The sequence below is a fragment of the Bombus pyrosoma genome, linkage group LG11, assembly GCF_014825855.1.
Source record: "Bombus pyrosoma isolate SC7728 linkage group LG11, ASM1482585v1, whole genome shotgun sequence".
Lineage (NCBI taxonomy): Eukaryota > Metazoa > Arthropoda > Insecta > Hymenoptera > Apidae > Bombus > Bombus pyrosoma.
The window spans coordinates 785,913-809,621 of NC_057780.1; the positions used below are offsets into that span (position 1 = coordinate 785,913).

General features: G+C 36.8%; 4 protein-coding genes across 8 annotated transcripts in view; 3 read left to right on the forward strand and 1 right to left on the reverse strand.

The window, feature by feature from the left end:
* Window positions 1-226: 226 nt before the first annotated feature.
* LOC122572790 (nuclear pore complex protein Nup93-like) lies at window positions 227-4,132 on the forward strand. The gene is made up of 6 exons (XM_043738236.1): window positions 227-895; window positions 1,218-1,398; window positions 1,480-2,768; window positions 2,838-3,194; window positions 3,266-3,383; window positions 3,454-4,132. Exons 1-6 carry the CDS (start codon window positions 669-671, stop codon window positions 3,763-3,765), a joined length of 2,484 nt encoding a protein of 827 aa, XP_043594171.1. The 5' UTR covers window positions 227-668; the 3' UTR covers window positions 3,766-4,132.
* Window positions 4,008-6,898, reverse strand: LOC122572797 (ADP-ribosylation factor-like protein 2-binding protein). Of its 3 annotated transcripts, XM_043738248.1 has the most exons (7): window positions 6,743-6,898; window positions 5,936-6,103; window positions 4,746-4,853; window positions 4,575-4,681; window positions 4,422-4,507; window positions 4,233-4,329; window positions 4,008-4,166 (listed from the first exon to the last, which is right to left on the reverse strand). In XM_043738248.1, exons 3-7 carry the CDS (start codon window positions 4,819-4,821, stop codon window positions 4,077-4,079), a joined length of 456 nt encoding a protein of 151 aa, XP_043594183.1. In that variant the 5' UTR covers window positions 4,822-4,853; window positions 5,936-6,103; window positions 6,743-6,898; the 3' UTR covers window positions 4,008-4,076. The 3 variants fall into 3 exon arrangements, with proteins under 3 accessions (XP_043594183.1, XP_043594182.1, XP_043594184.1); XM_043738247.1 differs by lacking the exons at window positions 5,936-6,103; window positions 6,743-6,898 and adding an exon at window positions 5,000-5,110; XM_043738249.1 differs by lacking the exons at window positions 5,936-6,103; window positions 6,743-6,898 and adding an exon at window positions 4,930-5,069.
* On the forward strand, window positions 5,119-7,680 carry LOC122572794 (protein nessun dorma). Of its 2 annotated transcripts, none has more exons than XM_043738243.1 (5): window positions 5,119-5,563; window positions 5,625-6,539; window positions 6,599-6,803; window positions 6,866-7,129; window positions 7,208-7,680. In XM_043738243.1, the coding sequence occupies exons 2-5, from the start codon at window positions 5,638-5,640 to the stop codon at window positions 7,457-7,459; spliced, it is 1,623 nt and encodes a 540-aa protein (XP_043594178.1). In that variant the 5' UTR covers window positions 5,119-5,563; window positions 5,625-5,637; the 3' UTR covers window positions 7,460-7,680. The 2 variants fall into 2 exon arrangements, with proteins under 2 accessions (XP_043594178.1, XP_043594179.1); XM_043738244.1 differs by having other exon boundaries at window positions 5,207-5,222.
* A 36-nt stretch (window positions 7,681-7,716) lies between these two features.
* Window positions 7,717-23,709, forward strand: part of LOC122572791 (RNA pseudouridylate synthase domain-containing protein 2-like) — a 172,807-nt gene continuing 156,814 nt past the window's right edge. The window contains exons 1-2 of one of the 2 annotated variants that reach the window (XM_043738237.1): window positions 7,717-7,922; window positions 8,692-8,910. In XM_043738237.1, coding sequence (XP_043594172.1) covers window positions 7,869-7,922; window positions 8,692-8,910 — 273 coding nt within the window. In that variant the 5' untranslated portion in view covers window positions 7,717-7,868. Of the gene's footprint in view, window positions 7,923-8,385; window positions 8,547-8,691; window positions 8,911-23,709 lie in introns of those variants that run through there. The other variant, XM_043738239.1, reaches the window with a different exon arrangement.

Below are 23,709 nucleotides of genomic sequence, written 5' to 3' on the forward strand. Positions count from 1 at the left end.
TGACTAACAATAAATAAATAACAAAAGTAAAAAATTAAGTGTAAACAAATACTTTGCACATAACATTATGTATATATAATATATATATATATATATCATAATCATTAGCATTGTCTCTACATATATTTTTATAACGAACATTAAGAAAAATGGAATTATTACTTTACTGTGTAAGAAAATATTAAAAACGAATTCAAGGTAGTCGCGTTTACAGCACGTTCCTTAGATTCGCAAATGCCAAATTCGCGTGGTTTTATTTTGACACTCGCCCACGTTGACGATTGTACAAAGAATACTCGAAAAAAATTCGGATAGAGAAGTAGATATGAACTTTTCCGTAGAACCGTACAACTAAATAAATTCTCGTCTATGCTAGTGTACAACAAAATTGAGCAGATCCCTAACTTTAGGCTTAAAAACATAGGTTCTTGTATATGCTAAATTGCAACCAAACAGGGCAGATTCCTAATTTTATAGGTTCTCGTATATGCTAAATTTAATCTATGCTATTTAATATGCTAAATTAAATTTAATTTAACATCAGCACTTGGCCGCATGGTGCAGCATCTCTACTCTGAAATTACGAGCGTGAACGCTCTCGTCTTTTTCCTAACTGGGTAGTACGGCAACTTATGGGCGATGGAATCCATGGACATTGTGTTTAAAATATGAACGATCTTGGATACACCGATATGTTAGCCATGAATTCTTCTAGAGTATCTGGAGACACGGGCTTTGGTGAATTATTGCGATCAGCAGAACGATTATCTGCTGCTGTAGAAAGCAATGAAGAACTTCCTCAAGTTGAGAGAAATCTTCGTCAAATCTTAGAGGCTTCCAACGAACTCTGGTCTCGTGTCACACAGACCGGCACTCAAGATAATCAAGTACAGGCGTAAGAATGTTTGAATATTTATCGCAGATAAAATTTTTAAATGACTTCTAATTGTATGTCATATACTTTTAATAGAAAATTCTTTCATCTAAAAATAATTATGCTTGATGTCACAGATAACCTAAAAATTTTATAAATTTCTGGCGCCAAAATTTTCAGGATAATACCTATCATTTTATTTTTAGTAATATGTATATATGTATGACTGACATTTAGAGCAAAGTAATTTGTCTGGTGCTTATACATTTTCTAATTAAAATAAAATTTATTTCATCAATATATTTCAGATTTCTTTAATATATATAATATTTTATAATTTCAGGCATCTCTTGCTTGGCTCACGTGGTGTTGATTTACCTCAGATTTCACAGAAATTAAGTTCACTTAGTGCAAGACGTACATTTGAACCTTTAGATCCTATTGCAGATACAGATATAGTTAGTTACCTTAGGAATGAGAAAGAAAATGCTATATTGTCAATCATTGAACAAGTCCATAAAGATGTAAGATATTTTATTATATTCCTTGTAAGCAATATTATAGGATATACATGTATATGTATAAACTATATGAAATTGTTTCAGACTTTCGAACTTACCAGAGTTCAACAAATGGAACATATGCTGGGTGAATGGAAACAAATGCGGTTTGAGATAATAAATGCCATGACAGCTCCGTCTGGGGAGCTTGTAGATTTACGTGGTACTCCACAACGTACTAAATTAGCTGGTTCCATGATCAGTGGCTTCTCTGATATAGAAGTAGCTTATGTGAAACAGTTACAGAATTATAATGATCATGTGCTTAGGGGGATAACTAAACCTAACTTGTTTAATGCGTTTTGTGAAGCTGCAAAGTCATTTAATGATAAAAAAATTGTGGATCTTTGGAAAATGGTTAAACGTATGGTAGACATTCGACCAATTCCTAGAGAAGATCAAATCAAATCAAGAAGTACAGCTATTGTTGAACAAGAAATTGTGTTACACGCAAGAAAGTACTTAGAGGATAGATATAAGGAATTCATGAACTCTGTTATTAATGAAAACCCTGCTCAAGCTAAAAGGGGTGGCATTCCAGGCACTGTGCCATTAGTTAAAAGTTTTGTTAGCGTTAAAGTACAAAATCTGAAAGATCTAGAGGATGTTATGGTTGAAGATAAACCATTATGGCCATTAGTTTATTATTGCATGAGGGTTGGTGATTACAAAGCTGCATTGCAATGTCTTAATCAATACAACACAAAATTTCCAGAATTTAGAGTTGCCTTGGAAGAGGCTTGTAATGATCCCCAAAGACGTCCTAGTAGTTCTGCAGAATCAAATTTAAAATTGCAGTATAGGAAACATGTTAGATCAGTTACTGATCCATATAAAAGAGTTGCATATTGTGCATTAGTTCCTTGTGAACCTGACGACCTGCACTCTGATGTAATTTGTACAGCTGATGATTATTTGTGGTTGAAACTGTGCCAAGTTAGAGATCAATCGGATGCAGAAAATAAATTGACCTTGGATTATTTACAAACTACGATATCAGAAATTTATGGAGAGTCATATTATCATGCTCATGAACAACCGTTTGTATATTTTTCAATGTTATTTTTGACTGGTCAATTTGAGGCTGCGATTGAATTTCTGGCAAGAGGAGCGGGAGCAAGGCATTTACCACATGCTGTACATTTAGCAGCTGCTATGCATGAACATAACTTGTTAGGAGTAAGCCAAAGTGTTCTAGCACCTCTAATAAGCGTTGATCCTGCTGATAAGACTCCCGCTAAAAGATTAAATTTTGCCAGATTAATATTATTGTACGTCAAACGATTTGATTCCACGGATCCAAAGGAATGTTTACATTATCTATTCTTATTAAGGTTTGTATAGAAAATCAAATAATCATCGAAATTTTCAAATTTAATTTTAATTACCTAATTACTTTTTAGATCTATGAAAGATCCACATGATCGTAACATGTTTGCTGCATCAGCTGCAGAAATGGTTGTTGATACTTCTCCAGCAGTCAGAACTCAGTTAATTGGAAAGATAGTAGAAGATCGTTGGATACCAGGGATTTTAGATCAATTTCAAATAAATACAGAAGATGTTATAAACATAAGCGCTGATACATTATATAGAAAAGGTCTTTTAGAAGATGCAGTAACAGTGTACGATCTTGCTCGCAATCACGAGAAAGTTCTTAGTCTAATGTGTACGCTCTTGGCGCAAGTAGTTAATCAAAAAACTTCGCCGGGATCACTTAGATCTCGATTGCAGGTGACTGCTACAGAGATAAGCAGAAGGTAATATTGAAATCCACGATGTCATCGCTATTAGAAAATTGTCGAATACATATATAAATATATATTTTTAGGTATCAAAACATTGAAATACAAGCACCATCCGAATTGGTATCTGCATTTTATACTTTAAAGCACTTAATGGTGTTCTTTGATCAATTTCATAATGAACAATATCAAAGTGCGCTTAGGGTAAGATATATAGGATTGTATATAGCTATATTAAAGTTTATGTTATTAATATATAATTATTTTCTTATAGACTATTGCAGAGGCGAAATTGTTACCATTGCATATCAAAGAAGTTGATGAAAGAGTGAACGCGATACGACGTGTACCACCTGAAGTAGCTGGTACCTTAGCCGACGTCCTTTTAGCTACAATGACAATACTTTATCGTCAATATCAGAAATTACGATCGATGGAACCAGGTGATGAAGAAACAAGGAAACAGCAACTTCTTGATCTTCGGGAACAAGCGCGAGCTTTAACTAGTTTCGCAGGAACACTACCGTATCGTATGCCAAATGAAACGAATAGCAAACTTGTACAAATGGAGATCCTTATGTGCTGAATCAAACGTGTTATATTTGTTGCTTTATTTTCGATACAATACTTTAAGCGATACAACAGATATATTTGTGCGAACACCGGATTTACGAAGCACAAAAACGATCAATGTATTGAATACACAATTCCTCTATTTCTTATAGAATTTATGAATACAATGTATATATCTTTTTGTACTTCGTTAAACAATAATTAGAAATAGAATAAATGTACTGACTTTTAAAAATAACAATTGAACATAAGAAATACGATTAGTGAATAGGTAATTTATTTCTTTAATATATTTAAAATATTTATTTTTTTTAACAAAATTTTTTATCCAAAAGGATCATTGTCGTTTGTATTACTTTTGAGAGATGTAACAGATATTCCACAACTAAGATCCTGAACCTTTCCTTCTTTTACCTGAAAAAAACTTGGATGTAACTACCGCGACATTCACTTTTACTTTATTATAACCATGTTACTTACAGCTCTAAAGTCAAGAAACATTTCTTTGAAGGACATAAAGTCTGTGAAAGTTGATAACACTTCGAAAACTTCACCTTCCAATTCATTTTGCTTATTACTAAACCATTCAATAACCATTAAAAGAAACTTTTTAGTCATATTTATAATTTTTATATACACTTTATATAATTATAAAATTATAGCGCTTACTTTAAATGTTCTAAAAATGTGTTGATATTAAAATGTGGTATAAACTTTTGTAAGTAATTAACGATATAATTTTCCACTGTCTTATTCTACAAAAGTCATGTATGAATATGCAAATATAAACAAATTGTTATTTTTTATTGTTAGGGAACTTACATATTCATTAAATATATCTGTATAAATTAATTTATTTTCCTCTACAGGTTCAAAAACATCCCAATAATCATCCAAAAACTTTTTTTGAATAGAGTGAAATTCGTCTTCTAAAAATAAAAATGAAATTTATATTATAAAATCGAATGTTTAATATCTTGTTTTAATGCATACCTAACAAAATATCTTCTATGTGTCCGATAATTTCGTCGAAAAGTTTATTCTCTGCGTTTTTAGAACTTTGTTCCATATTCTCTTCGACACTTATTAAGCTGCTATTGTCTATTAAATAATATTTTTAAAAGATTATTAGAATAGTTACGTTATTTATACGTACATAGATATTAATTGTCAATACGCTCGGAAAGTTATTAATATGTGAAAGATAAATATATGTTTAATTATTTATTCAAATGATATGAACAAACCCATTGTTTCTCCAGTTTCTTCCATTGTTTACAAAAACAAGGCACTGTTTATTTCTATGATAAAATGAACTCATTATTTGTCAGATATCATCGGTATCGATAGATCGATAACTGTTGAAAGCGAGAATCGAGAAGATTAGTCGACCAATCACGTTTATAGCAATTCGAATCTTTTATAACAGTTAATTTGTCATAACGTTAATTGAAAATGTGTCACTGATACGTAAAATAAACATTTCTCTCTCATTTATTTGTATATTCAATTAAATCTGATATATTAATAATATTTGAAAATATAGCTTAGATCTCGATTTGTTTTAATAAGAGAACGTGTGACTAATTTTCGTCTTTCAATCAAATTTTTACGCATTTAGTTTTTAGTTTTACTAACTTATTAGACCTAAAGCTGTATTAATTATACTATAGTTATTACAGAAGTTTTGTTTTTAATTTATCACTATTAATAATTCTCTTGATCTTGACACCTAAAAAGCTGAAATTAACATTTTTAGTAATATAACTTGCAATAAAATTTTATAGGAAGAAAATTTGTAACTCTAATAGGTAGATATTCATAGATTTTTAATATTATCGATCGATTTTTATAAAATTATTCATTTTATAGGCAACGCACATCAATGGAGATATATACCTTTGACAAAAGTCTTCAAGAAAGGCTAGTTGAATTAACAGAAATTTTATCTAGCAGAGGTGAAATTGTACCTGCATCACAAATTCAGGCAGAATGGTCCTATCATATAGAACTTGTAATAGAACCTGTTGGTTGGCAAGCATTATGGAGAATACCACGTTTAGTGTGCGAAGATTTTCATATTCATTATCCTACTATTGTGGTAGTAGAAGTTGAGCAAGTTGATTTCTGTGATCTATCTGCATTGGTGAAAATAACTGCTGTTCAAGATGAAATTCAATTACCTGAAAAATACGATGTAGCACTTATTGAGCTTTATCCAACTCATAATCAGGAAAACACTGCTTTGGATATGGTGGGTACTGCGTCCTGCCTCGATCAGCTGAGATTTTTTTATAAATATTTATGGATGCCATGGGACATAGATGACGATGATAACGTCGATTGGGTGTCTGTACATTTGGAAACAAGAATTAGATTGTTCTTCGACATGAAAAGGCTTGTTGTTAATAAAGAAACTAGCGATATCATTAGAGGTTTAGTAAGGGAAGGAAGGGAGATCAAAGAGAAGATATTAAGATTAGAGGATACTATTTCTGAGGGAGAAGAATCAGAGAACGATATAGTGGATGGGGGAACAGCATGTCAGTTGATGAAACTTCATTTTCGATTGCAACAAATTAAAAGGGAGATGGAAGTTCTTGAAAACCCAGCTATGAGAGAAATTCTTACGAATCAGAGCTCATCTTTGGATGATAAAATAGAGAAAAGAAAAAGTACAGAAACATGTAAGGAAGGGTATTTTGTGTGGCTCGGTGGAACTCTTGAGGAAATGAAGGCAAAAATAAACAAAGTTCAAGCTTCTTTACCACCAGAATTATTTTTTAAGTAAGTTTGACAGTACTGAAAAAGCTCCGTTGATTTTTGATTCTTATACATTTTTCTAGAATATCTGGGTCTTTGTTAGAGACTCTACACACGTGTGACACAGGAGATATCATTATAGTTGGAAAAGGAACTCATCGAATAAAAGGAGCTGGTAGATTGGAAGATGGAGGTACCATTAGAGGAATTGATAGCTTAGAACATACCATTCTTAATATGAAAGACACAGAAACTGCACCGTCATTGCTTGATTTCTCTGGCAGTGAAGTAAGTTATATATTGAATCGTGTCTCTGACTAATTGTAGCTATGCCGAATATGTGTTTATAGGTTTTACTAGAAAATATTACTGTAGACGTGGGTGATCTTAGAGCAGCTGTAATAGTGAGAGTCGGAACCACAAAAATAGTTAATTGTAAAATATGTGCCTTAAATCAGAGTATGGTGAAATTAGGAGTTGTAGTTTTACCGGATGCAAAACTAATAATAGAAAACACGCTCTTTGACAGTCTTGGGACAGGTTTAGTCATCTATAGTAACGGAGAAGTGTTTATGAATAATTGCAACTTTACAAATTGCGCAGAGGGTATACAAGTATGTTATTTTCGTCTCGATTACCATAATTATGTAGTTACAAAGCGATATTCAATTATAATATCTTGTTATTTTTAGATTCATGACAATGCAAAATTAACAGCAAAAAATTGTTCTCTCACACATTTTAAGGAATACGCTATTCGATTAGAAACGCAAAAATATGTAAACGATACGAAACGTAAATGTGGTAGCCTTGAATTATTAGAAAAGGTACCTGAAATTTCTCTGTATGGTTGTAAGTCTGAGGGTAATGGCAAAGGAGATGTTATATTGAAGCAGACCACATCATTTGTTTTAAGAAAACAAGATGAGTCTATGGATACCTAGAATAATCTTTTTTATTATAACTGAATTTTCTATTTTTGTTATAAAAGTGCATGTGATTCTTGAATCTTTGAGAAATATAATTGTACACTTTTTTTATGCGAATCTCTACTTAGAAGTTATAATAGATATAATCTATATAAAAAGGGGAAACTATTTCTATTCACTTCGTATTTCACCTGTAATTAAAAGCAGTTATGAATTGTATACAAAACTTATTACTTAATCACCTTTCCAATTGATAGAAACCAATTAAAATACGTGCGCAAATTTTTAAATTGGAAGTTACACTGCTAGTTATATTCATCATCGTTAGATGGCGCTAGCAACATCATTTCAAATTGTTCGTTTACGGTGCGTGTTCCTATAAGTATTTAAAAATCTTGTGTTCCATTGCAAATACGAATTTTTAATGTATTTGTCTTATTTTATCAACGTAATATTTTACAGATTAAAGAGACCTGTTGTAAGTTTTCCACTATTTAACATAATTTAATTATTTTCCTGCAAGTAATTCGAACTTGCTCCTTAACCTAAACGCGTCCCACCGATATTATTTCAATACTTCCGTATCCACAACATTACATTATTTTACGACAATTTATTCCGTTCCGTTGGATATTTTTATCTGTAACGTCAATTAAAACAATGCTCGAAAAACAAGTGACTCCATCTGAAAGTACTTTGTGACACGAGTCAGAAAAATCTAACCTATAATACACGCTAGCATCGAAACAATGTAAATATCTATATATGTATATATACATAAATGTATCTGTACACAGCTACGTCATGTTCTATCTATATATATATATACGTAGAAGAAGATAATACGTACGTGTACAGTACGTTAGTGTGACGTGAACGATAATTCGATCCATACTGTATTCACCGCCGTATTCGTTTAAAGATCCGTTCGTATCTATAAATGAAGTCATAAGTACCTGGCCATGTGGTCGGTATCACGTGTACACGGATGAATGAAGTAGCATGATTTAGGGACTCATACTTTCGATGATGAATGGAAATCCTTCCGTTAGCGATACCGCTTATCAGTTTTCCAGTTGCTGCGCGGTTACTGGCCTGTTAGGCTAGTATATAATATTTTTACGTATCCCCGTGGATGAAATTATTTTTTGGAAAATTCTAGTCTAAATCCATTTTCTTTTTTTTTTTTTTTTTAAGAAATAAATGAAGTCAAGTCATTAACGAAGATATTTATTTTATCGTTGCAGAATGTCCTAGTCCAAAGCGGTTATTTACATATAAACTACAGCATTTGCAGTAAAATCGTGTTTCAACGAATGAAGAATATGTTAGAGACGACTTGTGTGAAGCAGTTGACGGATCGACAGACGCAGTTCGGCAATGCGCGCAAATTGGATTTATCGGAATGCATCTTTGTGTTCAAGGGTTCGCAATCGGATTACGAGGAACCATTGTCGGACGAGGAGGTGAGTCGAGTTCGTTGTTACGTCAGTTACATATCTGCGGTGTGATCCATTCAAACGAATATATCGGTATATTTAAAAAAACAGATTTGACACGTTTAGTATTAAAAAATTCGGCTATTTCATTTGTGGAATTATATCTCGTTAAAATTGCCTTTTCTTCTAAATAACGTTTCGATACGCTATTCACTGTCGTTCTTCTTTCTTTTTCCGAAGTGATTTTGCAGAGATGCAACAGTTACGTTAGTAGTATTATGTAGATGATCGAAACGATACAAAGCATGCGTCGATAGCAACGAAATTGTTAATTAAGAAAAAAAAACAATAATTAACGTATTTTCAATATATGACAAAGTTGATAATAATTCACTAAAATTTCATTGAAAATTGCATGAAAATGTAATAATAATATGTAAACACGATCGCATTACTGTACTGTACAATGGTGAGTTTTTAAATTAGGAAATGCTACTCTTCAGATTCAACTAATTGAATTATGAAAAGTTTTATTTCTTTCTTTTCTTTATGCTATAAAAATAATGGTATAAATAATGGTATATAAAAAAAAATTTGAATACATTTCTTATTTATATTCTCGCAAGTGTAAATTGCCTCAGTTTTAATAGAATTAATAGGTTAATATATCATAAAGTGACTCGTGTATGGCTATCAATATAGGTTTCACAAATTACCAATGTAGTTAGTTGTGAGAGTGATACGTTTCAGATCGTATATTTATCTCGCACGACGTTAGGAAGAGTCGTAAAAGCATAGTTCGTAAAAGATTTACACTCGAAGTTCTTAATACACGAGCTACAATAAGCTCGTGCACGGTATAGAAAAATATGGGATTACGAAATTTATTTCGCGTTGCTGACGCAACTGACTTTTTGGAGTCCGACTTATTTCTTTATTATCGTTATTATTATTATTATTATTTTCTTTTAGGAAAACACTGTTGCATCATTCAGATAAATAATTTTAGAGATCACGTGTGTTTATTGCTTCGAGTTTCAATGAAATATATGCGTCGCTTGCTGCAGTCTCCGAATTTTTAGTCCGAATTTTATTCTTCCTTTTTCAACAAGCAAAAGGATTATTAACATTTGGAGAACAAAATTGGTACGAAATCGAAAAAGTAATCGTATTAATAACGAGGATTTTGTTATAGAGCAATTGTTTATACAATAATTGCATCCCTTTCATGAGACATTCCCACGATGCAAGTCTACGACCCGTTACTTTCACTGTATAGCGAAATCCACATTCCCGTCTTGTACATAGGAACCGTTCACGCGGATGCTATGATTAAAAATTACAACACTGGAGGCGAGCGAAAGGGAGAGACCTCGCGATGGCATACACGAACCTCGTAGATCTTTTTGTTGCGTAGTAGGTTATTAGCGAATCAAGCATTCCTCTTAGGTCACTGTAGAATTCCTTTTATCTTCGTCCCTATTAAGCAATTTTCTACGTAATACCATGTGTTGCGTCGATAGATAAACAAACTCGAATGGTTTAGCTCTGATCACGCGGTTTAACTTCTACTCGAACTTCTCGTTCTATTTGGTATTGAATTATTTCAATTTCGCTCCACTTTACACTCATCTGCTTCGATTCGCTTCAACCTTATAATCAATTTGTTTCAATCCGCTTTAAATATAGTTCTTCCAGCAGAATTGTTTCTAGCCTATGAGGAAAATTATATTTCATTACATATCGATAATTGTTACTATCGTGAACGAATTCTGTATTCAATTATAAATTATGTATTCCGCAGATGTGTCCTAATAGGTTTCAATTTGCTCCAAGTTTCTCCGATAGGTTTCATTTTGTTTGAATCTGCTTCTATTCGTTCTATCCTGTTGTTCTAACTCGTTGCTACTCGTTTTGATTTGACCCAAGTAGCTGGTTAACGCACTCATTGATACTCGTTTCAACTCGCTTCAATCTGCTTCTCTGTTCGCTCTAACTCACTGCAATTCGCTTCAATTCTTTTCAATTCGTTGCAACTCGACCCAATCGCTTCGAACCCGCTCCAACTCAGTTTTCGTAAATCTAACGCGTTCGATTTATCTTACTTCCATCTATCGCGATCTTCAACGTATTTCACGTTTGCTACGATGACAAAAAATTTGCGAATTAAAACACCCGATTCAATGGAGGAAGGATTAAGCGTAATAAAAAGCGGTAACGTGACGTTAACGAGCCTGCTTGATTTAGGATTCTTTCTGTGTGTAGAACGATCTCGTTCTTTCTTCTCGTTCTTTTTACTCCCGTACGTTCTGTCCACGTTTCACCAAGGATCGTTAAAAACATGGCGGAGAGAAGAGGGACGAGCGTCATAACACATCCGCCGATGCTTTTGACCGGTACCACCGAGTGCGAGTTATTTGCAGCCTTCGTGTCTTTCGGGATGACTGATCGTCCTCTTGTCGCGCGTTCCTTCTCGCTTTCTCCGTCATTCTTCTCGTTCTTCCTATTCTCCTTATTTTTCTGCCAGCTTTACGTTCCTCTGTTATTTCACTCATCGGTCTGTCCGGCGTTTCCAACATTATTTCTAATTTCGATTGTTCCTGCTCGTTCTCGTGCTCGTTGACACGAGTTTATGTCCTTTGTTTCCTCTCTTCTTTCATGCCGCTGTTTTTTATCGTCTTCCTCATTGTAGAGTTTTATAAACAGTCAACCGTCCTTTGTTTACGCCTCTCCTTACTTCTGCCTGTTTGCTTGTTTCTTTTTCAAGTTCATCCACTCCCTGCTTTATACCGAAAATTTGTCACTCCTGATCTGTCCTTTCTTTTTCTCTGTGTCCCTATCAAGTTAATTTCTTCGCGGCGTTTCTTGATTTATTTACTGTCTCTGACCACTTCCTCGTCGTTTTTAATTCACTCGTTGCTTTTCCTTTCATCCCGTTTCAGCCCGTTCTTCCATTCATCCTGTTTCATTCAGCGTCTGCTGCCTTTTTAATAATAATCTGACCCGACCTTTGCTTCTTTTCAATCGCGTCCCATCCCAAATGCCATTGCATTGGCATCATTACTTTTTTCTCTCCCTTTTTTCCCCTTTTTCTTTGTTGATGTTCCAAGTGTCATCGGGTAAATTAACAACGGCACCCTTTCTTAAATTAAATGGTTTTCATAATAGCGACCGTCCACTCTGCACGACAGCCTGTTTTTTATTACGCTTTCGTCTAGGACACGGTTTATTGTTTGCTTTATCATGAAAATTGCGTGTTTCCGCGAGTCCTCGGCCCCCGAGAGCACGCTATTCAAGAATATAATAAACTTCTCTGTCGACCTTTTTTCGTTTTTAAATCCTCCGACTGTCGTTCCTCCGACTTTTAGCCATTTTTCTCCAACACACCCTTTTTTTTTTTTTATCTTTCCACCGTGCTTCCCTCGCTTCTCTTTTCTCGCTCCTCTTTTCTCCCTTCTCTGGAGAAGATACACGTCTTCGCAGAGTCGGTTTCTTTCCTTCTCGCGGGTCGGTCGGCATTGGTGAACAGGTCACATACGTATACATTGTGTCTCTTCCGCTACGTTTTATCTTGTGCGTTACCGGCCAAGCACTAGTTTTATTGTTACGTTCTCATTTATCATATTTTACTTGTCACTGGGTCTCGTAAATAGAGGTCATTCTCTTTCGAGAATGTACCCATTAAGCCAGACTGCATGCTGCGTGCCGTGCATGTTGTAGATATTTGACCTTTGCGAAAACTTCGTTGGTTATTATTCTGGATGTTGATTGCCGTATAATTTATTTGTTAATAGTATTACGATAATTTGAGTGGCCAACGTTTCGATGATTTAGTGCTACGATACTTTGATATTTTAATACTCCAATAGTCATAAAGTCGTAAGTCAGTGTAAAGCAGCGGGTCAGTTACCAAAACACGTTTGCAACATTTTACGGTACTCTGCGATCTTGTTGTGGACGCTGCTTGTAAGAAATTCACAAACAGTTCGCCAGACGTATAGAAATATTTTCGTTTCTGTTCGTGAATAGCAGCGAAGGTACACACTCGTTACGGTACCTCGGTACTTTAATACCGTAATACTTCATCATCTTTCGGTATTTTTATATTTTAATAAGTCAAATTTGACCGTATCTTAGTACTGAAACGTTCAAATATCCAAATATTTACGATAGTTGGATACCTCGATAGATTAGTACTCCGATACTTGAACATTTCATCATTTAAGCGACTTCTATCGACAAACATTTCGATATGATGAAAGGTATTCTTGAATTAATTATGGATGTTGTACGTTCTGTGCAGCTTTCGCTCATCCATTATTAGTAACGATTCGATTTCGTTTAATTAACCAGAAAGATGATCTCGTCGTAATTTGAACCATATGGTCGAAATCCATGTTCCTTTCGACTCGTTTTAGACGCTGGTATCGGTCTATAGTAGAGAGAACATTGCTGGTTTGCTCCACAAATACACGAGTCAGATGATCGAACAGAAATCGAACTGTCAATATTTTCGGCCGGGATTATTCTCGGCCACGTTCCCGTTCGCGATTTAGCGTACTCGGTCATGAGATAGCTAGAGGTATTTTCTAAACTGTACCGATTAAAATCGAATCGTCGACACCAGTGGCCGGTGCCAACATTAGTAATGAATAAATATCCTGGCTAGTCGCGCCACTCCTCTTATTTTACGAGCTAAAACATATCGTTTATTCCTCGGAATAACGTCCCATTAAACTTTTGCATCGCGTTTGTTGCACGGCACTTACGCGAAACTCTTCGCCCCGTTCGTACCGCTCCTATTCGACTAAATATATCCTTTGGATCGCGTCTGGGGTGATGGTCGCGGCTGCGACGCCTGTCACTCGGTATTCTGATAAATTTTAAAAGTTCAACGCTAGAAACACTAGTCAGGTCACCTGGGCACGTTAACGGATCGTCGAAAACTAATTACTTTCATTAACAGATTTTATTATCCTCGAGCTTTTCAGATCTGATCGCGGACTTCTCTGTCATTTGTTTCTTTAACGATTCTTCTTAAGGTACAGTATAAGGGAAGTGTATTCGGGAGGAATACGAAGAAAGAGGCAATCTGAACGTTTTAGCTTTAAACGTCAATATATTTTGTTCAGTTACAGGTTGTCGAGCCATTCGACTTACTCGGCTTAAACGCATCATTTTTTACGTTACCACAAGTGCCGTAACATATACCATCAATGCTCTGCTGCGTAGTAATTTATGAATTCACAGTATTAGTTAATTGATCAATTGTAGATTGTATTACGTATATAGGCTCTCGTTTTATTATTTTATAATTTTTTCTCAAATATAATTCAGCTTTCAAAATAGCGATGATATCGATTTCGATTTTAAAAAGGTTCTGGAATTGGCTCTCGTACTAATTTTACAGTAATTAAAACTTCATGTTTCGTTAAAAGCTAAAAGCTTTCTTGTGTACTTTCTGTATCTATCTTTTTCGTTTAACTAATTAACGATAACGAGTTGCAATTTAAACTTTAAACATTACGTTTGAAGGATATGTATATTTCATCGATCAAATTGTCTTTTTAAATGAAAAGAAAAAGATCGAAGGAAATGGGACGAGCTTTTGAAATTATTCTTCCATAGCTTCACGTATATTGGCAATTTGAAATCGTTTTACAAAAAATGATTGAAAAGAGTCAAATTCACGTTTAAGACGCGTTTCTTTTGTTCTTTGCTCATAAAACGGACGCATGTCCCCCTTTATCGGCGATAACGTTTATCGCTTACCTAAACGCGCGAAGCAGCGTGAGCGGCAACCTGACGACACCCGCATCAGGGTAATTCACGATATTCACGATATTCACGGTCGATCAATTTTCGGTGCAGCCATCCGAGGCGAGTTTAATTTAAAAAACAAGCCTTCCTCTAATAATATCATCGAAGACAATAAGCAGTTGCCCGGTATAATAGAAGCCCGCGCGCTGATTTAATCGTCGATTTAACCATGCACCGGGTATTTAATCCACCGCGTTACAGCCTATCCGTGTTTTACAAGCTATCTTTCAAACGTTGTAATGGCAGGATGTTCTACGAGCGTCGCATGCATGCATCCGCGTGTATTTACACCGTTGTTCATAAATATCCGGACATTTTGGTCGATTTGCGGTAACGATATTTGAATTTTGGGAAAGAAGAGTCTGAAGATAATGAGAGAGATTGCCAAATAACAAATAGCCGCGTGAGATTTGACGAAACGACAGCTTCGTTATTGCATATTTACCTTCCAAATGAAAGTTCAAAATTTCAGGAAAGTATAAAAGTAAAACTCTCGTTTCACGTATATTTGGTGTATGAAAAGAATACGTACGTAGGTTCAGGGTATGCGGGTAGCCCTGCTACCGCATAGATAGAAGCGCAGAATAAGTCTGGGTTCGCAAACAAGAGGGAAAATTTCGGTTGCCAACGTAAGGCGATAATGTCAACGTTACGCGATAAATCGTAACAAATTTCGCACCTTTAAGATAGTACACGGACAGTCGACGATTCCGGTGGCGACTGTCTCGCTGTTCTAGCTTAAGGGTCAGCTAAATATATTTCCGCCGTTAAAAATACACTTATTAGCTTTGCAACGAGACGTTTGGTTCTCGCAGCAGTCGAGCTTCGTGAATATTTCTTGTACAGTGGCAACGAAGATTTATGCCGCTTCAATTCTCAACGCGTTCGACATTACTATTACCTTCGGCCTCTATAAATCATCTTTGGTTGCTTACGTTGGGCAATGTCCAGTGTGTGTTGGTTGCCTCTGACAATCTTTTCGAACGATCCCCGGACATATTGCCAAAAGATAAATCAATAGGCGAAGATGATGCGACAGACAAGGAGGAGGAGGAAGAAGAAGAGAGAAACACAAGGCCTAAACAGCTCCAGCTGCGGCTTATTTCGAGCTTCTGTGCTCTGCATCCGTGAACGCATAGACAGCGGCGCATTCTTGTCCCCTCTGTGTATTGCCTCGGATACAGTACGAGAAATAGAAATACACCCGCGGCACATACGTGTTAAGGCTCGAGGAAATAGATTATTTATTGGCCCATAAAGTTTGGCGATGCGTTTCGCCTTGTTATAGGTACTGGGTAGCAGTAAATAATGCGGTTTTATCGCTCTGTATACGCGGAACATTGTCGAATAATAATGCACGTTTGTCTCGGATGTGATATATTTTTCGTCGTTAATTAATCGGCGATTCTTTGAGCGATATTATTTAGGAGGTTATATACATCTCATTCGTTGTTGGAACGCGAGGCTTGCAAAAATGTCTAGTTTGTGTTTAGTGGTACGGTACGGCACGGTACGGTGCAGATGCTTTTACAAACGTACTTAATTTTCAGAATTATTAGACACGGACTCTGTATTCAAGTGTGTACCGCGATTGAAAATAGATTGAAGATATTTAGAAGCTTAAATCTCGATGAAACACATTGTATACATTGATACACGGTATATTTGACATTGATTTGATTAAATTGTAAAGATTCGATCCGAAGTTTTCCGTGAATTCTATACACGTGGAAAGGAAAGCCTGGGAACATTATCGGAAAGCCATACGTACCTTTGGGCAAAATCGAATCGATTTTCTAGGCTCGTCCCGGAACAGGGACGAGGCGCAGTTTCAGGCTAAAAAAGTGTAATTGGAAATTGGCTCGGGTCGATCGAGCGCAGGGTAATGTCGCCGAGCCGGGTACTTCGTTAACTGATCCACGTCACGGTGACTGGGAACAAGCTTGCCAGTGATAAAACCGAAAATTGTGCAGGCGTCCTTATCGATATTCTGCCGACCACAATGCGCCAAGTACCGTGGCGTTTTAATCTACCGAAACTGTTACCACCATTCCAATTTTCATCCCTTTCATGCCTGCGTACAACTCTTACAGTCGCTCGTATACGTTCCACGGAATCCATTAAATCGTCTATTAACTCTTTCGCATATGAGCACCTTGTGACGCGCAATGTCGTTGATTTTATGCTTTTTGTCCGTCGTAAGATAACGTTAGAACATTTTTGAGAATCTTAGAATCTTAGCCTACTAACTGTATTTTGCGATACGTATATAAGAAAAATCTGAAACGTTCGAGATACGTATTATCTGGAAACTATAAGAGTAAATTCATATATGAAACAATGTTCAGTTGTACATAATAGGAAAAGACATACGAAATATTTATACTTATATTTATATTTATATTTATACTAATATTTATACTCTCTTTTGTGAAAAGATTTAAGAATATATTTTTCGATCGAATCTTCCTGTGGTATTTCCTACGTGTTCATCGTCAAATATATGTATAATCATAGGAATTTTGTGGAACAGTAGCAGAGCAAATATATCGAAGCTCGTCCCACGATCTTCATTCGTACGCGTTACGGTCGGTTGTCGCGTGTTTGGATAAATAAACGAGTCGGTTTGACGGGCTCTGTACCATCGATAGTTGCCTTAACGCGGTCATTCACGTTCAAACGACAAAGGATCGTGCCACAAGCCGGATTACGAGGCTTAAATTAGTCAAACGTGAATTACGTTCGGAAAAAAGTTACGCGAAATCCCCGCTACGACATGTAGATACTGTCTATTTCCGTCTGACAATCTTTGTAAGATTCAGGCCACTGTAAAAAGTAACCAGAAACCTATATGAACGTACTTCTGGCGAGTACATGCCCGCTGGTTTCGACGATAAGGGCGCGAAACGCGTCCGTTTTTATCCGTTTGCGTATCGGGTATACAATTAAGGCTTGATTTATCGTGAGTTTTCTGGCCATGAATAATTCACAAGTTAAATTATTCATAAGTCGCGCGTAGCGTGTTGTAGAGGTAACTAATTCAAAAATAGAATCTCAGTGGGCCAGAGGGGAGCTAGGGTTGGGTGGTGAAGGGTGTAAAGCGACTCGTAATTGAAGTTAATTACCAGCTGAAGTACATTCGCGGCTGAATCGAGTGTCGGTGATAAACGCGTGGAAGTAAAAGCGAATGAACGCGACCAAACGAATCGAGATCATCCCTTGGTTGCGAGTTTTAACCTCCGAATCGAGCTCCGATCTGGGACAACCGGAGTTTTCGTGAAAATTACGAGAATCACCAGAGTTCTTTTGGACGCCGATCGTTAGAGAAATTAGCGCCTGTCTCTGAAGGGCAAGTTAGCCATCGACGACGAAACGTTTTTCGGTGAAAATAAAATGAAATTTGTTATTATTGCGATGAAAAGTAAATGGTAATGGAAATTGGCGTGATATAATGTCTTTTATAGGATATTTGAATGTAAATTATCGTACAATGAGACCGAAACGAGCCATATTCGAAGGGAAAGTTGGAAACTGGTGGAAACGCAAATGATACGGGATTGTCTTCGTTGATTCACCGGCGAGAGTGACCAAATTTCTTCGTAATAAAAAGTAACTAATAAAGAAAATGGGATATATGTTTTGTATTAAAAATGAATCTGTAGAGACGAGCGGCTAAGTAAGAAAATTGTCAAATTTAGGACGTATCATTCTCGTCTTCGTGGACGTACGATTAGCGGGGTACGGGGGAAAGAGGGATAAAAGCGGCTGGGTGAGCAATAAATGGCATCTGTTCCGGTATATAGACGAATATAGAAGCTTCGTACGGTAGGTGACGACGATGAATCGCTAAAAAAGGTGCCTTATCATTTCCTGAACATGACACGAGAGATGATTCGCAGCGCAACCTTTCACGGCCACGTGCCTATTCATTTTATTGTTATATACGCAAATCGGCTGCACCAGTCCACCGTAACCTCTTCAGTCATTTTATTGAAATTCGAAAAATCCCGTGTAGGACGATCCTTTCTGATACGAAAAGAGTAGATCGAGCGAATATCGTGAGAAATTTCAAGTTGTTGAAGCTAACTGTTAAAGGGCACAAAGCAGAAAAGTACGCGTTTTGCTTGGAGTTTTACGGTGATATTATTGTCGAACGATCGCTGATCGCCATCAATAGGTTTACGAAGATTCTTTGCCATTCATCTATTGCTCGGAATTCTATTTTATTTCTTAAACGTTTGGTTTTTCCACATATAATATTAACGTTCGAACGTTATTCGAACGAATATTATAACGTTTAGAAATTGCCAATTTACGTGTGGTAAAAGGAGAGACATTAATGTAAGATCACGCATGTATATCGTAAATGTCTTTATCTTGGATGCCAAACGTCTCGGGTAATTTTGGAACAGGAATTGTCTCGATAGTTAGTGCGTAAGCCTCGACGAAACTAGACGTATATAATTTACGAGCAAGGATAGATTCAAAGTGTATAATTTTGATATACTTTTAGTACAATATAAACGTCTTGTGGACACGACAATTTCTATTAACAGATAAACGACCGTTGATATATTACTGCGCTTTTCCCTGGCTAAGGTAAAGCCAGGCTTGCCAATTATCACTACTTTCTTATATAGGGTAATATAAATGGTATGGTACGGGTCGGGTCGCTAATAAATGGATAATAAATAAATAATTAATTAGTAAACAGGTTGGCCGAGAACCGGCCTTGCACTGTAAAGGTATTAAAGGTGAGAAGAAAAAACGCGTGGAAAGAAATGTATTATGTCTATCAACGATTTAACCTGAATTATGCTAATTGACGATTAATTTCAATTAACAATAATAACAATAAGCGATAGAACGTACTATATTTGCAAACTGATTTCAAACAGATTTCAAACATTCACCTTCTTAATTATATATCTTAAGAATATAAATTTGTAGAAATGTCCGTATTGCGGTCGTAAAATTCCAAAGATCTCATACATATTTACATCTTTACAATAAGAAATTCTAGCAGATTGCTTCGATCAAAGTTAGTGTCTCTGGATGCGATCGTTTCTGGTTTCGATCCACTTTTCCCTGCGAGGCAGAGGCCATACGTGAAAAATCAGTACGTCGATGCGTAACAGGATTAAAAATAACGATAACGAGCGGCCCGGCTGTGAATCGTTTCGCGCGGACGTAAACCAGCGTTCCGTCGATTACGTCGATTCACGTGCGTAACGCGGCGGAACTAACGCGATGGAACGCGTTCGTGGGCACAAAATAGATCGCAGGGTGTACCTTTGTCGGCTACCGTGACTCGATGTGTCGGTTTATAATTATCGTCTTAGATACGGCGACGTCTCACGATTCTCCACGCTGTGTGCAGCCGTCGACAATTCGTCTATGCACATACATCAGAATGTGACAAGAGAGGAATCAGTTTCTCATTTTGTTTCTGCTTATCTGATCGCGTGTCTGTCACGTGTCCTTTGATAACGGGTGCGTTTAACGTAAATTTGAATTGGAACATTTGCATTTAAACGTTTGAACTTGAACACTTGGATTTGAACATTTGAATCGAAATCTTTGATATCGGTATTTGAACTTGAAATTTAATCGAGATGCTTGGATTTGAATGTTTGACTTTGAACACGCCTGAATGCGAATATTTCAGTGTGAATTTTGTAGCACGTGTAGCACGATTTTACGTAAGCGGTCGATATTTTAGATCGCTGCTGTTGAGACTATATTACCGTTCAAAAGTTTGCGATTGCTTATTTAAAGAGGAAGAAATTTGCATTTCTGAATGTAAAAGGTAGCAATGCTTGAGTTTCTATGTATCTTAAATTAGTACGTACAACTATACTTAGTAAAAGAGTTGGATTACAATCGTTCGACGTTTCGTATGGTATTGGTAATTTCTTGACTTCGCGTTTAAGCTTACGCAACCGAACATTAAATAGAATGAAAATCGACTCACGTAACGAGAAGACAAAGTATTTATTATTTATACGGTGTATTATAAATAATTTCGAATTGTACAATTCTATAATTGAGTTGTATTTATTGAAAAAAAAACAATTGCGCAGGAAATATCGAAACGTAAATACAAGTTATATTTTATATAAAATAAAATGTTATGCAATTCGCTACGTTTCACCGACTGCCTCTCGGTTTTTTCAGTGAAATAAGACAGACGATATTATAAAGTTTGGAATCTGCGTCTGTAATTTTATAATTGAGATATATTTCGTCAAAATTAAGCAAGGGTCTGGCTGCTTTTGAGCGGTAGTGTACGTCCAGGTTGACCAGTGAATCAAAATGAAGCGTCTTCCTCTTCGGAGACGCTTCCTGTCGCCACGTATGTTATCCCCACGAACCTGCTTAAGCTAGACGTACGAATGGCCGAAGACACAGCGTCAAAGAACACGCAAGCCACACGATGATTCCTCTTGTTCGCTTTGTTTCGGCCAACTATTTCTGTACGACGAGCATTCTACGCTACTAGGAGACGGCGAGCGGTGCATGCATGGGTTTTGCAAGTTTACGAGACCCTCGAAGCTCCGTTCGCCAGGGGACGCGAAACACTTCCGACTGAGAACCGGATTCGGCCCGATTTATACGTAGCCATCCAAAAGCTGTAAGGTATCGAGAGTCATGGCTCCATCGGTTTATCAAATAGTCGCCTTTGATCGCTTTAAAATCTTCGAGACGTCGTTGAAGAATGTAAATTCTCTATCAAAGAGAACTTTCATTTCCTTCACGGAATTGGATTACGTGTTGGCGTGTGCTATTATCAGAATGAAGATGTTTATGCAAATTCATATTTCGATCCTATACACACACACTTGATATTGTAACGAATACTTCAATTTCATTACTTTATATATTTTTGTACGTTTTACATTCGCATTCGGTACGTTTTTATATAAATTAAATATCACATTATTATATAAATTAAATTTATAGAATAGAAAGCTACGTTTTATTTTATTTACGCAATATATTTCGTTGTATTATTTCTATAGGAACGTATTTATTTAATTCGCCAGTATTCAAATTTTTTAAATCGATATTCAAGATTCCAATTTTACCAGTTCAGATTTCACGGCTGTCTTATCAATAATTCAAGAATGCCCAGATTTAAAATTTCCCAGAACCACACGTTGGTAATCCGAAGCTTCCACCAGTTTCACCTTTCACCCTCTACGACATCAGCTTTCGCCGTGCAAAGGTTATTAGCATAGATCGAACTTCGACAACACGAACAGCCACCGGTAACAAACTCTTTTAACCCAGGAGTCGTCGTCGCTATCCTATTTCACGATACTAGCCATCGAGTTTCGTGTCGATTCGACTCGAAACCTTTCATCTTCCCGTCGACTGTGCCATTATGTTTTCTCCGTTGGTTTCACGAGTACCGACCGAAAGAAGTCCGCATTTAGCGATGGAATTACCGTATTTAGAGGCACTCGAACGTTTCCATTCGACGTCGTCCGAGTTTTAATTACGTCGACGGGTACAATGGCGGCGTAAAGTCTCGTATGTGTTCCACGTTCGTCGTCGACGAATAAAGCGTCCAGAGATGCCTGTTAATTATCGTCGCATTCACGCTGGCCACGTATCGCTCGGTATTAAACGCGTTGTTTCGACGTCGAGAATCGTTCGTCGAGTCGCTCGTCGACACAATAAATCCGGTCTTATCGGCTGGTGCACGCAGAATGCTCGTCCCTGTCGCGATTTCCCTTCGCGATAATGCCCGGCGAACGATCGGCTGTTAACTCCGCGTTTCGGCTCGCAACGCTGATTTTCTCGGGAACGGGGGGAGACTCGTGCAAAAGTGCTGATAAAATATGTCCAGACCTCTCTATCGGGATTTCGAAACGAGTCTGGAAATTGAAAATCAGTGCACAAGCGACATTTATAATCTGTCGTACGTAATGCGAGTTCTGATCTATGGTATCGATGTTGTTCCCGCGTTTGCGTACATTTTTCCATGTAATTTAATTTAACTAATTTAATTAATTGTAACTCGAGGCGAGTGCGTGCGTGCGCGTGTATAGATGGAGGGTATAAGGTCGGAGTTAATTTCTGGATTATTATTTATCTTTTCATGCATCTGCCAATGTGACATCTTTGGTGCAAGTTTTATGCTCTATCGATCAAATAGTTGTACTGTAAAAATAAAAATTAAGGGAAAGCTTGGAAATTCTACAAACGTTCATCTTATTTTGAGGAATATCGAATAACGTTCGCGTTTTAGAGTGAAGTATAAATGCAGCCTTAATTCAATGGGAATTTTGCGTTTAATCCGAGAAAGATAGGAGACACGTAGATGTAAAATATCGTAACGCGGTTTCCGGTAGAGCGGAAGTCGATCGAAAGTTTCGCGATTCGAACGGAGGGAATTTCGTGTCGCGTTCCATCGCGTGTTTCACCGAGCTGCGACCAAATATCGAGTCTCGTTTAACGAAGTTAGGATTACTTCCTCCTATTTTCGATTCCGATACCCTTTGTTCCTCCGGTTAACTTTTCAAATTACGAGTGCGTAATAAATTAAGGGCGAAAATGCAGACGATTCGTTGGAAAAAATCGCAGGAACGTATCCGCCGTGAAACGTACACGGTTGCATTATGCAAACGAATACGAGGGCGGAGAGGTAAAAAAGAAACTTTTGATCTGGTTTTCGCGGTAGTTGGTTCTCGTATCTCACGCTGACCAGGCCGCAAAGGGGAATAAAAAAATCCACAGAAATCGCTGGACCGCGACTTGCTCGGGCCACTTTCACCTCTGACGCACCTCGGGCAAGGCTGACCAGCTCTAACGTCGAAATAGGAGCGAAGAAGGGAGAAAAAAAAATGGTCAGTCGGGAGGAAAACTGGGAAAAATTCTACTCGTTTGTCTACTGCCGTTCCTATCGCTTTGTTTCTGTTTCATTGGACAGGTGTTACAGTTCAGAAAAGGCTTTAAAGACCCGTTTGTGTTCAATGGGATTGTTGGGAAATTTTGAAA

Bases quoted from the DNA above. Each gene is read 5' to 3' on its own strand.
- LOC122572790 (XM_043738236.1), top strand. From the start codon at position 669: ATGAACGATCTTGGATACACCGATATGTTAGCCATGAATTCTTCTAGA. The intron at 896-1,217 runs GTAAGAATGTTT...TTATAATTTCAG, and splicing joins CAAGATAATCAAGTACAGGC to GCATCTCTTGCTTGGCTCAC. The intron at 3,195-3,265 runs GTAATATTGAAA...ATATATTTTTAG, and splicing joins GCTACAGAGATAAGCAGAAG to GTATCAAAACATTGAAATAC.
- LOC122572797 (XM_043738247.1), bottom strand. From the start codon at position 5,024: ATGGAAGAAACTGGAGAAACAATGG. The intron at 4,682-4,745 runs GTATGCATTAAA...TTTTATTTTTAG, and splicing joins CATAGAAGATATTTTGTTAG to AAGACGAATTTCACTCTATT. The intron at 4,167-4,232 runs GTAAGTAACATG...AGTTTTTTTCAG, and splicing joins TGTTTCTTGACTTTAGAGCT to GTAAAAGAAGGAAAGGTTCA.
- LOC122572794 (XM_043738243.1), top strand. From the start codon at position 5,638: ATGGAGATATATACCTTTGACAAAAGTCTTCAAGAAAGGCTAGTTGAA. The intron at 6,540-6,598 runs GTAAGTTTGACA...ACATTTTTCTAG, and splicing joins CCACCAGAATTATTTTTTAA to AATATCTGGGTCTTTGTTAG. The intron at 7,130-7,207 runs GTATGTTATTTT...TGTTATTTTTAG, and splicing joins ATTGCGCAGAGGGTATACAA to ATTCATGACAATGCAAAATT.